Source organism: Phocoena sinus, chromosome 11 (assembly GCF_008692025.1).
Source record: "Phocoena sinus isolate mPhoSin1 chromosome 11, mPhoSin1.pri, whole genome shotgun sequence".
Lineage (NCBI taxonomy): Eukaryota > Metazoa > Chordata > Mammalia > Artiodactyla > Phocoenidae > Phocoena > Phocoena sinus.
In genome coordinates this window covers 48,213,988-48,227,459 of record NC_045773.1, presented here as the reverse complement: position 1 = coordinate 48,227,459, position 13,472 = coordinate 48,213,988, and the positions used below count along the sequence as shown (strand labels likewise).

At 46.2% G+C, this 13,472-nt stretch overlaps 1 protein-coding gene across 1 annotated transcript in view; it reads left to right on the top strand.

Annotated features, from left to right (window-relative positions):
* Positions 1 to 13,472, top strand: part of ITGA9 (integrin subunit alpha 9) — a 354,686-nt gene that overhangs the window by 216,733 nt on the left and 124,481 nt on the right. Inside the window, exon 18 of the mRNA XM_032650071.1 lies at positions 4,261 to 4,411. Coding sequence (XP_032505962.1) covers positions 4,261 to 4,411 — 151 coding nt within the window. The remainder of the gene's footprint in view (positions 1 to 4,260; positions 4,412 to 13,472) is intronic.

Below are 13,472 nucleotides of genomic sequence, written 5' to 3'. Positions count from 1 at the left end.
ATGTCATTAAATGACATTTCTTGCCAAAGCCCTTCCTGGCTGAGCTGGAGATTATATAAGAGTTGTAGCTCAGACAGCCTTCATGATGAAGGAAGTTTGGCACCAGCTCCAGCATAGCACCTCCATGGCCTGGTGACCTTGATCAGAGTAGACTCCCCTGTGGGGGGCTTGGCATCTTCACCTGTAAATGTAAAGATTGAACTCATGATCTGTTGTGGGGAGGTCATGCATGCCATTCATTCATTCAGCAAGGGTTTGTTGAGCACCTACTGTGTGCCAGGCACCATTCTATCCCTGAGGGTTCAATGATGAGCAAAACCAGACAGAAGTCCCTGCCCCCTTGTGCCTAGATCCTAGTGGGGAGAGAGATCATCCTTAATCAAACAGCCACACAAATAAATATGTCATGACAACCTTGGGAAATGCCATGAAGGGCTGGTGGATCCCTGGGGCTGAAGAAGCTCATAATAGGGAGATTTATTTCACCCAGACAGGAGACCAGAAAGGGCATCCTAAGGGTGTGACAGGCGAGGGGCTGGAGAACGCAGGCAATGGTGGAGAGGGACGGGCTTTGAAGGCACAGGAGGCACTGAGTTCTAAGCTCAGCAACTTGACTACCTTATCTCCCTGCATCTCGATTTCCTCATCTGTAAAAATACAGCTGACATCAGGAACTTTTCATGCTGTCATGCTGTTGAAGGTTTCAGGACAACTTGTTTGAAAGTACCCAGCACCAGGCAAACTACATTGCATTTCATTTCTAAGAATAGCTTTGGAAGCAGAGATCTACTGTTTTGCACGTGGACTTTTCAGATGTGAAGAAAGAGTGAAAACAGCTTTGAGGCTTCTTTTGTTAAAACGTCTGAGTTTGCTTTCAGCCCTGGAAGGTCCCTGGCTTCCCTTAATCATAGAGCCATGTTTGCCTTATTTGACTTTGAAAACCTGGGAATGACCTTGCTGCCTGATTAAGTGACAGAGGCTTTAGGGGCCGGCAGAAGATTAGACATCCCTGGCCTGATCCCTTGCCGTTTACACACAAGGGAAGGAGGCTGATCATATGAATGACAAAACTGGAGTGAGCAGGCAGCCCCTGCCCCATGGTCCTGGGCTTTTCTGTCTTGTCTCTCTGCTTAATATTTCATTTGGAAACTATGGATACTTTCTGAGGCTACTTGTGGGTGCTTAGGCAATTCCTTCTTGAGATAACGCAAGGCTAATGCTCTCTCATAACTCTTCAAGGCCTGAGAATTACTTCTTTAATCTTAAAAAAGCAAACAGGAGGACAGAAATAACCCATCAATTGTTTAAAATGAAAATGGCCAACAATAATAAATAATTGCCACAATAGGTTGAGGTCAGGGTCTTCATTTACTGGAGGCCATTCAAGAATTTGAAACTTTTCTCCAAGTTAATTTTTCACATCTTGTTTGGCTCCTCAGAGCTCTTGCTTCCAAAACCAAGGCCATCAGATCTCTCATTGCACGTTATTCTTGTTGACGTGCCAGGCATGCAGGAGAGTGAGGTTCTCTCTTCATGGATGGGTAATGATGATCCCCTCCCCCACAAAAATGCATATTTCAAAGTTTTATAGCCTACTGAGATTTTGGAGAGTTCTCTTCTTTTTCATGCTGTATTAATGGTTGCAAACAACAATAAACATGTGCTTGTTAATTTAAGTGGAAAAGGAATTTATTGGAAGGATATGGGTTGGTTCAGAGCCTAGGCAGGACGGAGAGGCAAGGCTTAGCCCAGGATGCCAACCCTGGGCTCTCAACTCCTCTGCAACCACCTCAGATGATCTCAGAGGGCCCTGGTGTCATTGGGCAGCCCTCAAAATTCGTGGCCCCAGTTGGCAGCCTCCACCCCCCACACTGAGGCCACTTGACCACCCTTAGATCACGTGACTGCACTTAGTTAAGTGCCCACACTTGAATGACCAAGAGAAGGGCAGAGGGAGGGTCTGCCCCTTTTCTGCTGATAGTTCTTCCACCTCTCTTGAGATTCCCCCCAAACAAAAACGTGTCAGGATGCTGAGGGGCCAAAAGTAACAACTGTCCGTTACTCAAACCCTCATATGCTTGATGACATCTGCCACTAACTGGCTGGCCAGTCAAAGATCGGCCTCCAGTGTGAATTTATTTTGTCCAAAACTCACATTATCTAATAATCATCAGCCTCACGTGCATCTTCATCCTTGTCATCATCCTCACCACCATCATCCTCATCCTGTTGATGGTCCATTCACTCCCCCGCTCTCCTGGGCTGCCATTTCCCTCCATCTCCTCACCCTTCAAATATTCCCCTCTCCCCCTCTCCCTTCCCAGTCTTTGACGCTGCTTCTATTTCACTGCAAAGTGGAAGCAATCACAGGGGAACTTTCATTTGTTCCTGCCACCCTTCTACTGATGCATCTGGGCCATGCGCTCCACTTTCTCACTTCGTACCAGCTGAGGCCTGCCCCTCCGTTTGTTCACCAGGCCATCCAGCAGCTGTGCCCTGTCATGTCTTTATTAATTGTCCCCTGCCTAGTAGATCCTTCCTGTGATCATGTAAATATGCCATGATAATTCCCATCTGAAAAGAAAAAAACAATTCCCTTGAGCCCACTTCCCCCACCAGCTGTCAATCCTATTTCTCTGCTTTCCTTTATAGAAAAATTCCTCCAAAGAGTCAGCTGTGCTTATTGTTTCCATTTCTTCTCCTCCTACCTCTCTCAGACCAACTCCGATCATCCCTGTCACTGCACTTCAGCAGTTCTTATCAAGATCACCAGTGGCCTCCAGATGGCTAATTCCAGTGACCAGTTCTAATTCCTCATGTTAGATTACCACATTTGACAAAACTGATTACTCCTTTCTTGAAGCATGTGGCTGCTTGGAGACTGTCTCTCTTGGTTTTCCTCCCATCTCCTTAGCCACTCTTTTTCAGTCTCCTTTGCTGGCTCCTTGTCATCTTTAGCTCCTAAACATGAGACCCCCTTCTCTAGTTACATGCATTCCCTAGTGATCATTTCTAGTCCACCCAAATGCATACCTCCAACCCTGATCCCTCCTTCCACTCTAGACCCTTACATCCAACTATCTCAGCATCTCTTCTTAAAAACCCAATAGGCATTTGGATTTTCTCTGCTGACCTTCTATACCCATGGTCTTTCCCATCTCAATAAGTGACCCCTCTTCCGTTCATCCAATCCATAAGCAAAATCTGTTGATACAACCTTTGAGACATCCAGAATATGACCTCAGCTTCTACATTATGGTCTGGGCTGCCATCTTCTTACACCTGAATTATTACAAGTACCTTCAAACCAAGCTCTCTCCTTCCCCCGCCCCCCGCAACCACTCACTCCAGACTGTTCACATCACATCCAGTGAGCCTTTAAACATTGAAGTCAGGTCACACCATGCCCTGCTCAGAGGCCTGCAGGAGCTCCTGTCTCAGAGGCAAACCATGGGCCTAGGGATGGCCCACAATGCGTGGTCTGCCCACCCCTACTCCCTTCACCTCTAAGCCCATTTCCTCCCACTCTGCCCCTTACTCACTCCTCTCCAGCCACACGGGTCTCCTTGCTGCCCTTGAATACACCAGACACAACTTTTCCTTTGCTAGTTCTCAGATATCTGGGTATCTTGCTCTCTTTCTTTCTTCCAATTTCTACTGAGAGGTCACCTCATCAGTGAAGCTTCCCTGATCAGCCTATTTAAAATTGCACCCCACTCTCCCTCCAAATCTGGTGTCCTCTATCCTTCTTACCTTTTGTAAGTTTTCTCCGTTGCTCTCATCACAATCTGACCTGTATGTTTGCTTCTTTGTGTATGTGTTTTTTGTCTCCTTGAAGCTACAGGAAAGCAAGAACTCTCTTTTGTTCACTGCTTTCTCTAGCACGTAGAGTAGTGATTGGCATGTAGTAGGTGCTCAGAAATATTTGAATGAATTACTATATGACCAAATTCCATGTATAGGTTATTAAATGTCTTATAATTTTCCAAGTTGGATGCGCTAGATTTCACATGAGCTACAGGACAGCTTAGTGAGTTAGGCAACACAGGACCATAGAACTCCCCGTGCTTAGATGACGAAGCTGAGGCCCATGGGGGCTGACTGAGTGCCCCAGGACGCATGGCTAGTTACTGGGCTTCCTGGGACTTGTAGTTCTGATCCCAGTAGAGTTTCTGCCCCCACTCTCAGCTATCCCCTGAAGCCTCATGTTATATCAGTGAAAGCTTCAGAACACTTATTGCTGTTCATATTTCCTTGCAGTGTTGATGACAGAACCCCGTATCTAGCTATGGGGGCTGTGAAGAATATCTCCCTAAACATCTCCATCTCCAACCTCGGGGACGATGCCTATGATGCCAACGTGTCCTTCAACGTTTCCCGGGAGCTCTTCTTCATCAACATGTGGCAGAAGGTAAGAAGGACCCACATCTAGTGCATTTGCTGACTTTCATCGTGCCTTGGAATATGCAGTGATTCTGCAGAGGTTATTCCTTTATGTGGAGGATCGCTTGGAATTATAATTTTTTCCTCCTGAACTTAGAAAGCATTGTTGGTAAAAGCCAAAGAAACCGTAAATACCCACGATGCATCAGAGTCGTATCCATATCTCACACTGTTTCCCAGTTTCCCATCCCTTCTCTCTTGTGAAACCCTCTCTGCACAGTTTTATGTCTGGCCCCTTCTCTGAGATGATACAGTCATCATCTCCGGCACACGCATGTTCTAGAATATTCCCACTGTAGGTCAGTAGTTGTTGTGAAAAACCAGATAAGAAATGAGAACAGATCACTGCTTATCATACACATTATCACCAATGGTGCCCTTGATGTTTTCCATTCGAGGGTCATGAACATCTGCCTCTGCTTTGGCATATTGATTTAGTCCTGAGATATTTTAGTGAATTGAGGAAATTAAATTATTTCCATGAATTGAGTGAGTTTTAAAGAGCGATTTAATTTATTTGCATGATTGACGTTTAAATAGCATGACTCAGAAAGGAAAAAGGAGCTGGGATTCTCTCTGGTCCCATAATCCCCCTCAGTGAACCACTTTGGGGAAGAAAGTGTAATGGGTCTCAAACGTAGGCGGCAGGAGGAATGAGTGGACTCGGATAGACTGACTTCTACCTGGTGGTTGTCTGACTGTGGGCAGCTGTTCCGATGGGAAGTTTTGCAGCTTTTCAAAGTGTTCACAGATTTGAACTGCAGCGCCTTGATGTCTGTGTGAAAATGGAGCCGGAATCACTTTCCAAGGGAAACCTTGGCCCTGACCACAGGTGAGCGCTTGGTGTGCCTTCGGGCGGTGGGCAGCCTCTGTCCAGGCACAGGTCCTGCTAGGCTCAGTTGTTTGGACAGGACTGTGCCAACCCTGCCCGGCTTAGGGGGCAGCTGGCATATGGAGACATCCTGAAAGGCGCTTCAAGAACATCCCAAGCGGTCATGTTAGAATCTCTGATGCTCTGTAGCTTCTGGAGCTACAGGGTAGGGGAGGCCACAGAGGCATTGAATGCAAGAAGAGCATGCTTTCCAGCCACTTCTACACCCCCAAAATTGTCCCTGATTTAAGCCCAGTCCAGAGGGAGCCAAGAATCTTCAGGGTTCTATTACCTGGCTGTGCACCGAATCTCTTTTACAGAATGTCATGTCTGTGATGGGTCTTCTTGTGGGGCGTAGGAGGGTGGATGGGGGGAGGGGGGTTCACTCAGGGACCAGACCTGTGGAACTCACCTTTATGGTAACTAAGAGGATGTGGCTGGTGACTGGGTCATCGCATTGAATGTATTCCTGTCACTCAGGACCCATGGGAGAACTTCCTCTTTGCCTCAGAATTAGGAATAGCTGTGCTTTTCCAGAGCATTTTGGCTTGTTCATATCTGTGGACACAGTCATCCTTATAACCAACTAAGCTTCGTTGTCTCTGTTGTCTGCTAGGAAGCTCAGAGCTTGCCCCACTCTGTTAATACATAGGACTTGGTGGTATAATTTATAAACTAAGTAGCCTCCTGCATCTTGCTTTACTTCCCTTCACCATGTTTTTCTTTTTGGCTTGGAGACTGTATAATATTCTATCATAGGATATAGTATGGATTGCCTATGAATTCCTACTATTGGATATTTAGATTATTTCCAATTTTATTCTCTTTTAAATAATATTATGATGAATGTCTTCTACAGAGATTAGTATGAGCAAATGGTTATATCCATAATCATAATTATTTGGGTAATGGGAAGTAGCATTTATTGACCATGTGTTATACACCACGGGTTTTACATACATTTTCCCATTCCCTCCTTACTGCATGTGATCCAGGTGCACCTGATTTATTGGAGGAATGTTCTCAGGAGAAAAGAAGTGTGGGAAGCAGGTTGGGGCAGAAAGGGCTGAGTAAGGGTGTAAAATCCAGCCTTGGTCTGGGTTGTGGGGTGGAAAGAGGTGGGGGAATGCCCTAGAGCATAAATCGCTCAGCAGAACTGTCCCCCCTTGAAGTGGAAGGGGAGCACCATTTCCACCCTGTCATCATCACTGACCACTGGGGGCGGTGGTGAGTAGCCTCCCTGACATCCTGGACGAGGGGACTCTGTGTCAAGGACGACGCATGTGAGAAGGACACAGGTGTGTCACTAGCTACTGTAACTGATCATGGGGCCAATGAGAGCACATTTTTATCTCTTTGGCATTGAGTCCCAGCAACCTTTAAAACCTTTGGCACAGGGGACACTAGGTTTCAATTTGGCAGAAAGTTGACAGGGTATCGGGCTCTTCAGGATGTGGTGGGCATTAGTCCAGTAAAGGTGGCAGGGCACAGAGACATTATATCATGTAGCTGCTGCAGAGGCAGGACTGGCTAGAAAAGCAGATGGGTGAGATGGCCCTCAGTGTAGCAGGAGAAGGAATAATAGAGAAAAAATATTCCCTTCCTGTGACTACAACCACAACTGCAAAGTTAAGCAACTGGGGAATATAAATGGCATCACTCAGCTCAGAGGAAGGTTTTAACGGCATGCAGGCGGGTAATTAGGGAGACAGGAGAGGGCCCACCCACCATGATCCACCTACCAGAACCAACATGGGCCCTACCAAAAGGTTCTAGCACATTAAGTAAGAAAAGTATACCTCCAGATACAGAGGGAAAGCATACCTTTTAAAAGACTATTAATAGAAAATAAAAGTAAATTTTACTGAGCGTCTGCTTTTGTTTTTAGTAAAATTCAAGAAAAAAATGAACGCAGCAAATGATCAGATAGAAGAGCAACAGACTGAGAAGAAAAGGGAATGGGCTGAGAGAGAAGCAAAAATAAAGGTTTTGAGTGGGATAAGGAAATATTATAATGAAACCAAGAAGGTAATGACAGAATCAAAATATGTGTTATGGGGACTTCCCTGGCAGTCCAGTGCTTAAGACTCCATGCTTCCACTGCAGGGGGCCTGTGTTAGATCCCTGGTTGGGGAACTAAGATCTTGCATGCCGTGCAGCATGGCCAAAAAGAAAAAAAATATGTGTTATGATCAGGAGAGGGCAGAATTGGCAGTACGGGAAGTTGATTCATTGTTGCAGAGGGTGTATTTGAGGAGGTCTCTGAGAATTCAGAGAAAAAGAACAGAGCAGTGGAGAAGGATGGCAGTGAAGACTAGGTATGGAAGGTGGAGGCTGGAGAATCAGCAAATAGAAACAGTTCCAGAATCACTGGAATAGAAGACATGAGTAGACAGCAAAGAAGGATCTCCGTTTTCTTGAATGGGTGCTGCAGACATTAGGCAAAAGTGTTAAGAACAGTTTAATGTTTACACATAACCTCATGACATTTCTAATTTTACAGGTATAAAAATGATACTACTCGTACCTAACAGAAAACAAAGAAAGCCATTTTCTACAGATTTCTGTAACATTAATAGCAATAATTAGAAATTATTGTTCCATGGTGAAATAAGAATTCTATACCCAACCAACTTGCCCTCCATGGTAAAGGCAAAATAAAGATATCCTTGAATATATAAGAATTTGTAAAGTCTACTAACTCTCCTGTTTTGGATTCCCCCCAAAGCAGACCCAGACACGCTGGTGGTGGTGTAGGTAGTTTAGAGAGTGGTCTCCGGGGGTGGGGGTGGGGCACGGTGTGGGAGTGGTGAGTGACGAGAGACAGGAGAGTGTGCACGGAGGGGCAGGTGGTGCTGTGAGCAGTTCGGGCTCCATCCTGCTGCAGACCCTCTGAGAGACAGAGTCACCCCTCAGACTCACTGCTCTGTAGGGTAAGGAAGCTGCTGGAGGGTTTATCCACCAACTCCTGCTGCTCATCCATGGAGAATCACTCCAAAGGCATTAACTGTCTAGCCTTTGCAGCCTTCCCTGGCTCTGGGCCATACTTCCTGGGGCCAGGAAACAACTCAGCCAGAGAGATGGGGGAGCTTTGGGCCTGGAAGGGGACTGGCCTCAAGTGACCAGCCCTACGGGTGTTTACAGGGAACACGAGCAAGGCACTGGCAGCATCTGCCACAAAAGTCATGAAGGCTTGAACAGCCGTGAAACTCTTCCTGAGAAACAGTTACAGATACAGCGTATTGTTGAATAAAAAGTGTATTAAAGCCAAATAAAAAAAGTAAGCAAAAACAATTTTTACAAATATTGAAAATATTAAGCAAATGTAAAAAAATTATTGCCTCAGTAAATATATAATTTTAAAGATTAATAAAAATAAGCCTATAATCTGTTTTACCATAAAAATTTGAGAAGAAACTTAATCTTGTCACTCCTCCTGCTTCACATTCTTCAGGATGGAGCTCAGGCTCCTCAGCTGTTCATGAGAGGCCCTTCCCAGCCTGGTCCTTCCTGCCTCCCTTCCTCCCTGGCCTTGTTGTTCACCATCCCCCACATACATGCTTGAATCCATTCATACTTTATTACTGAAGCTGCCTTTACCCAGGAATACCCCAGCCCCAGTTTGTTTAATGAACTGCTCTGACCTCACATCTCAGTTCAGGGGTCACCCATGCAGGCCCCTCGCATGGCTGCACAGGTGATGTGGGTAGATGGATAGTTGGGTGGATGGGTGGAAGACTAGCTGTCCCTCTTGTCCAGAGTCACAAAGCAACTCAGGGCCCAGGCCCTGACTACAAGGTCTCCAGTCTTCTCTGTCATCACACAATTAGTGATGTATCAGTTTCTGAGACTGAACAAAAAAATATCACTTGAGATGGATTTTTCTATCTCATGTGAGGCTTCTTTCGTGGATTTGTTCTTCCTTTAAGGGAAGACTGCTTATAAGAATGTGGGCTGCACAGGGTTGACTTTTCTCTCACCTACATAAAGCTAAAAGAGAGAATAAGAATGGAGAAAACATGGTTTGGAATACCACTGCATCATACAACTTTAGGGTCACGTTCACCTTGGGCTCTACGTGAGCGACACCTCAGAGTACGGTTCCGCAGAATACATGAACGGTGCCCTCTGGAGTCATTACAGCTATGTGGCACTGGAATCAAGGTAAAGTTGAGTTGTCATTTCTTGCCTTGGTGCTACTTGGCACAAAGGGACTTAGTTCTTCTTGCATCCGTGGAACAGGAATGGAGTTGTTTGGACAGCAGTGATTAAGTATCCGCTAAGTGCCAGGGTCTGTACCGGCAGCTAGGAGACACAAGGAGGAATAAGTGCTGGTCCTAGCTCCCAGGGAGCTCAGAGCCTAATAGGGTGAAAGACATATCAGGCAGCATTTAAAGTACAAGATGCCAGCTGCTCTACAGAGGTGCTGAGAAGTTGCTTTGAAGGTGAAGCAAGTCGCTACTGTGACAGCTAGTCTTGGGTTGGACAAAATCCCTAGACAGATGCTAGGGGTAGATGGATGGGTGTCTGAAGAGTTGGTGTCAGCCGGTGCCAACATTGCAGACCTGGGGTCGGTGGGTGAGGTGGGCGAATTTATTTGGGAGGTGAAGTCCAGAGCTGGGCTGGAGTAAGGGTGAGACGGCAGAGGAGAGCAAAGGAGGAGGGACAAAAGGAATCCAGCGAGATGGAAAGAGGTTGCCCATGAGGGACAAAGGAGCAGTACCATTCCTAGTGGCAGGGTGATGTCAGGACATTTTAGGAATGCTGATGCCTGCTGTTCTGTGCTGAAGTAGCTTGTCAGGTAGGACTCCTGCACTCATGAATAACTCACATGAGCGAGAGAAACTCAAAAAAAGAGGCTGGGTTCATGAGTACATCTTTATGATATTGACTGCCGTGCACACGTGGAACACGGACATTGTAAGCTTCAAGCAGGTGCGGGAGAGCTCGCAGCTGACTTTTGGGTACAAAGGGGACGCAGCAGTTTGCCTTGGAGTTAGGGAAGCCCACGCTGGGAAAGAAGAGAGAGGAAGGGCAGGCTCCTGACCTAGTCTCTTCTCCACAGCGTGCACTCTTGATTTGGGTCTCCCAGATGCTGACCTTGAAACAAGGAATTGAGGTCAATTCATTTATTTGAGAGGTGCAGGAAACACTGGTAAGGAAGTGAAGTGATACAGGCAGGTGAAGGCAGCTAATGAAGAGGGTGCTTTTACACCAGGTACCACAGTGGGTGATGGGGCTTCATCCTGCAGGGCAACTCGGGAAACAGGACAGAACACAAGCTTCAGGGGTGAGGGAGCTGGGGATTTACACCCCCTCCCAAAGAGTCAGTGGTTGAGGCCTTCTTGGGGTGTTTATTCGCCAGTACTAATGTCTTATAACATGCATGGCCAGAGCCATCTACACAGTTCTGGAACGATGTTCTCAGGCACAGAGATGCAAACCCTGGCAGCTGGAAGTGGGCTGGAGCAGCCTGAAAGGTGCAAGCCATCTGAGCAGGGCTCACCAGCACCTCCACCCTGAGCACTTCACTTTCTAGGCTTCCAGAAGTTGTAAGTTGGCCTCATAGCACTTCACTGGGATTCTGCAGGCGCACACCTCACAGTCTACAGGAGTGGGGCAAGGCAGGTGTTGTAAATGGGTGAAGGGGGCTGGGTGTGGGACAGTAGGAAGCAGTGGAGACTGTGGAAAAATGGAGGATTCCAGCCTATTCCACAGAAGGCAACCCATGCCCAGCAGCGGTCACCTGTTGCCAGATGGGAGTGAGGGCCAGTTTGCCAGACTTCCTGTTTTTCAACAAAAGCCAAAAATCCACATTTTTATGTGAAATCTCATGGCATTGGCAGCTAATTAAAATATTCTCTGAACATTGTATGGGCCAAACAAAACATGTCCTCTTGACTGCATCCAGCCTGTAGGCCACCAGTCGTGACCTCCCACTTTGCTGTTTTCCACATGTTCTAGTCCTTTTGTCTTGCCTGCCTGTTTGGCCCATGGACCTGGATTTCTGGTAGAACCTAGTTTTTCTGCAGCCTTGATGGCAATTCAGGTCTACCCCTGGGCAGCAGATCAGCTAGCCAGACACTGGAGATGAGTGTTTATTGAGGGGAAGGAGGGAATTGGAGAGGGTCAACCCAAATGTGGTGTTCATGAAATTTTTTTTACTTTTTTTAAATTTTTGGCTGTGCTGCATGGCATATGGGATCTTAGTTCCCTGACCAGGGATTGAACCCATGCCCCCTGCATCGGAAGCATGGAGTCTTAACCACTGGACCGCCAGGAAGTCCCTTACCTTTTTTTTTTAATTGAAGTATAGTTAATTTACAATGTTGTGTTAGTTTCAGGTGTACAGCAAAGTGATTCAGTTACACATACATATACATATATCTATGCTTTTTTGGATTCTTTTCCCATATAGGTTATTATAAGGTATTGAATATAGTTCCCTGTACTATACAGTAGGTCCTTGTTGTCTATTTTTTATTTTTTTTTAACATGTTTATTGGAGTATAATTGCTTTACAATGGTGTGTTAGTTTCTGCTTTATAACAAAGTGAATCAGCTATACATATGTCCCCATATCTCTTCCCTCTTTATTTTACATATAGTAATATGTATATGTTAATCCCAAGCTCCTGATTTATCTCTCCCCCCTCCCCCCTGCTGTCCTCTTTGGTAACCATAAGTTTGTTTTCTATGGCTGTGAGTCTGTTTCTGTTTTGTAAATAACATTTTTGTAGATTCCACATATAAGTGATATCATTGGGTATTTGTCTTTCTCTGACTTCACTTAATATGATAATCTGGAGGAGGGAGACAGGTGAGGAGGATGAGTGATCATGAATCAAGTGGGGAGAACATAGACCCTCCACTGTGATGCGTTTGATCGCATTCGGAGCGCTTCCTGTTTGTAAGAAGTGTAGTTCCTGCTTGTCACCCATTGGTTGTAAGTCACTGGATTCGACTGATGAGTTGTTGCATCACCTCCTAGTCTTCTGGAGGAGCTGCAATGGAGGAACGAGTCTGTGTCCTTTTATTTCCTCCATGACAGGGTCTAACGTGGGAGGTGTGACAATAATGTAGAAAGATGCTGGAAGGGAAGCCCAGTTTTGCTTTCTCTGTGGAGTGAGTGCTTTGAGTTCTGAATTAAACTCAGCTTTGGCGGGGAAAAGCTGCAGGGCAGCTTCCGCAGCTTTCAGTGGCTTATTCTTTACAAGACACATAGAGGGCTAACAAGTTTGTGTCTCTTGTAAAGTGATTCTTCCAGCTATGTCTACATTTACCCCAGAAAGGGCAACCCCTTCTAAAGTTCAAGGCAAACCATTCAACGTGGCACCAGGCCATAAGACTGATCCAGTTTCTAACTCAGGTAGATCAGGCAAGATTAGACCCTGCCATGTTTGTGTACCTTTATGTTTGTGGGAGTGCCCTGGCCTGTTCTCAAGACAAAAGGTTCCACACAGAAGCCACATCCGTACACAGGGACAAAATGAAATGTATTAAGTGGAGCTGGGCAGCCCAGCATCGTTCTTTGGAAGGGTTTGCGGGCGGAAGTGCATGCACCTCATCATTGAGCGTGTAAACAGATTTCATACAGCCTTCCTGCACCTTGCCACTGCCCCCATTCATGGCAGGAACTGATTTTCATTGTGTTCTGCTTTCTCCGGTGTCTCTTGTCAAGTTAATAGTAGCCTTGAGTAAAATGCAACCCTTAGATGTTTATAGTCATCTTGGCCAGGCCATTAAGATGATGCATGAACTTGCTGCTTGCCCTTGTAAGAGAGCCCTGAGGGTGGATATTGATACTCAGAAAATAGTAAGTCTTTTCCGCCCCTTTCCTGTTTTTAATCCAGTGCCCCAAGCCCCCTGGTGCTTTACCTCGAACTTCCTGCTTAATGCCAAGCAGAAAGACCTCACCTGGATCCAAGGGCCATTTGAAGCTCTTAACACAGAGCACACTCTCTCACTCCAATGGTCTTCCCCATCCCGCTTGTCAGAGGCAAATCCCATGTTCCCTAGAGCCCCTTGAGTTTCTGACTTATTTCTGCCGGCCCTGACCTTCCTCCTGGAGAGGAGGAGTGTGGGTGGTGGGGAGCAGGGTCCAGGCCAGGTTTGTAGGTCCTCACCCTGGGTTACCTGTGGCCATCGCGCTAGCATT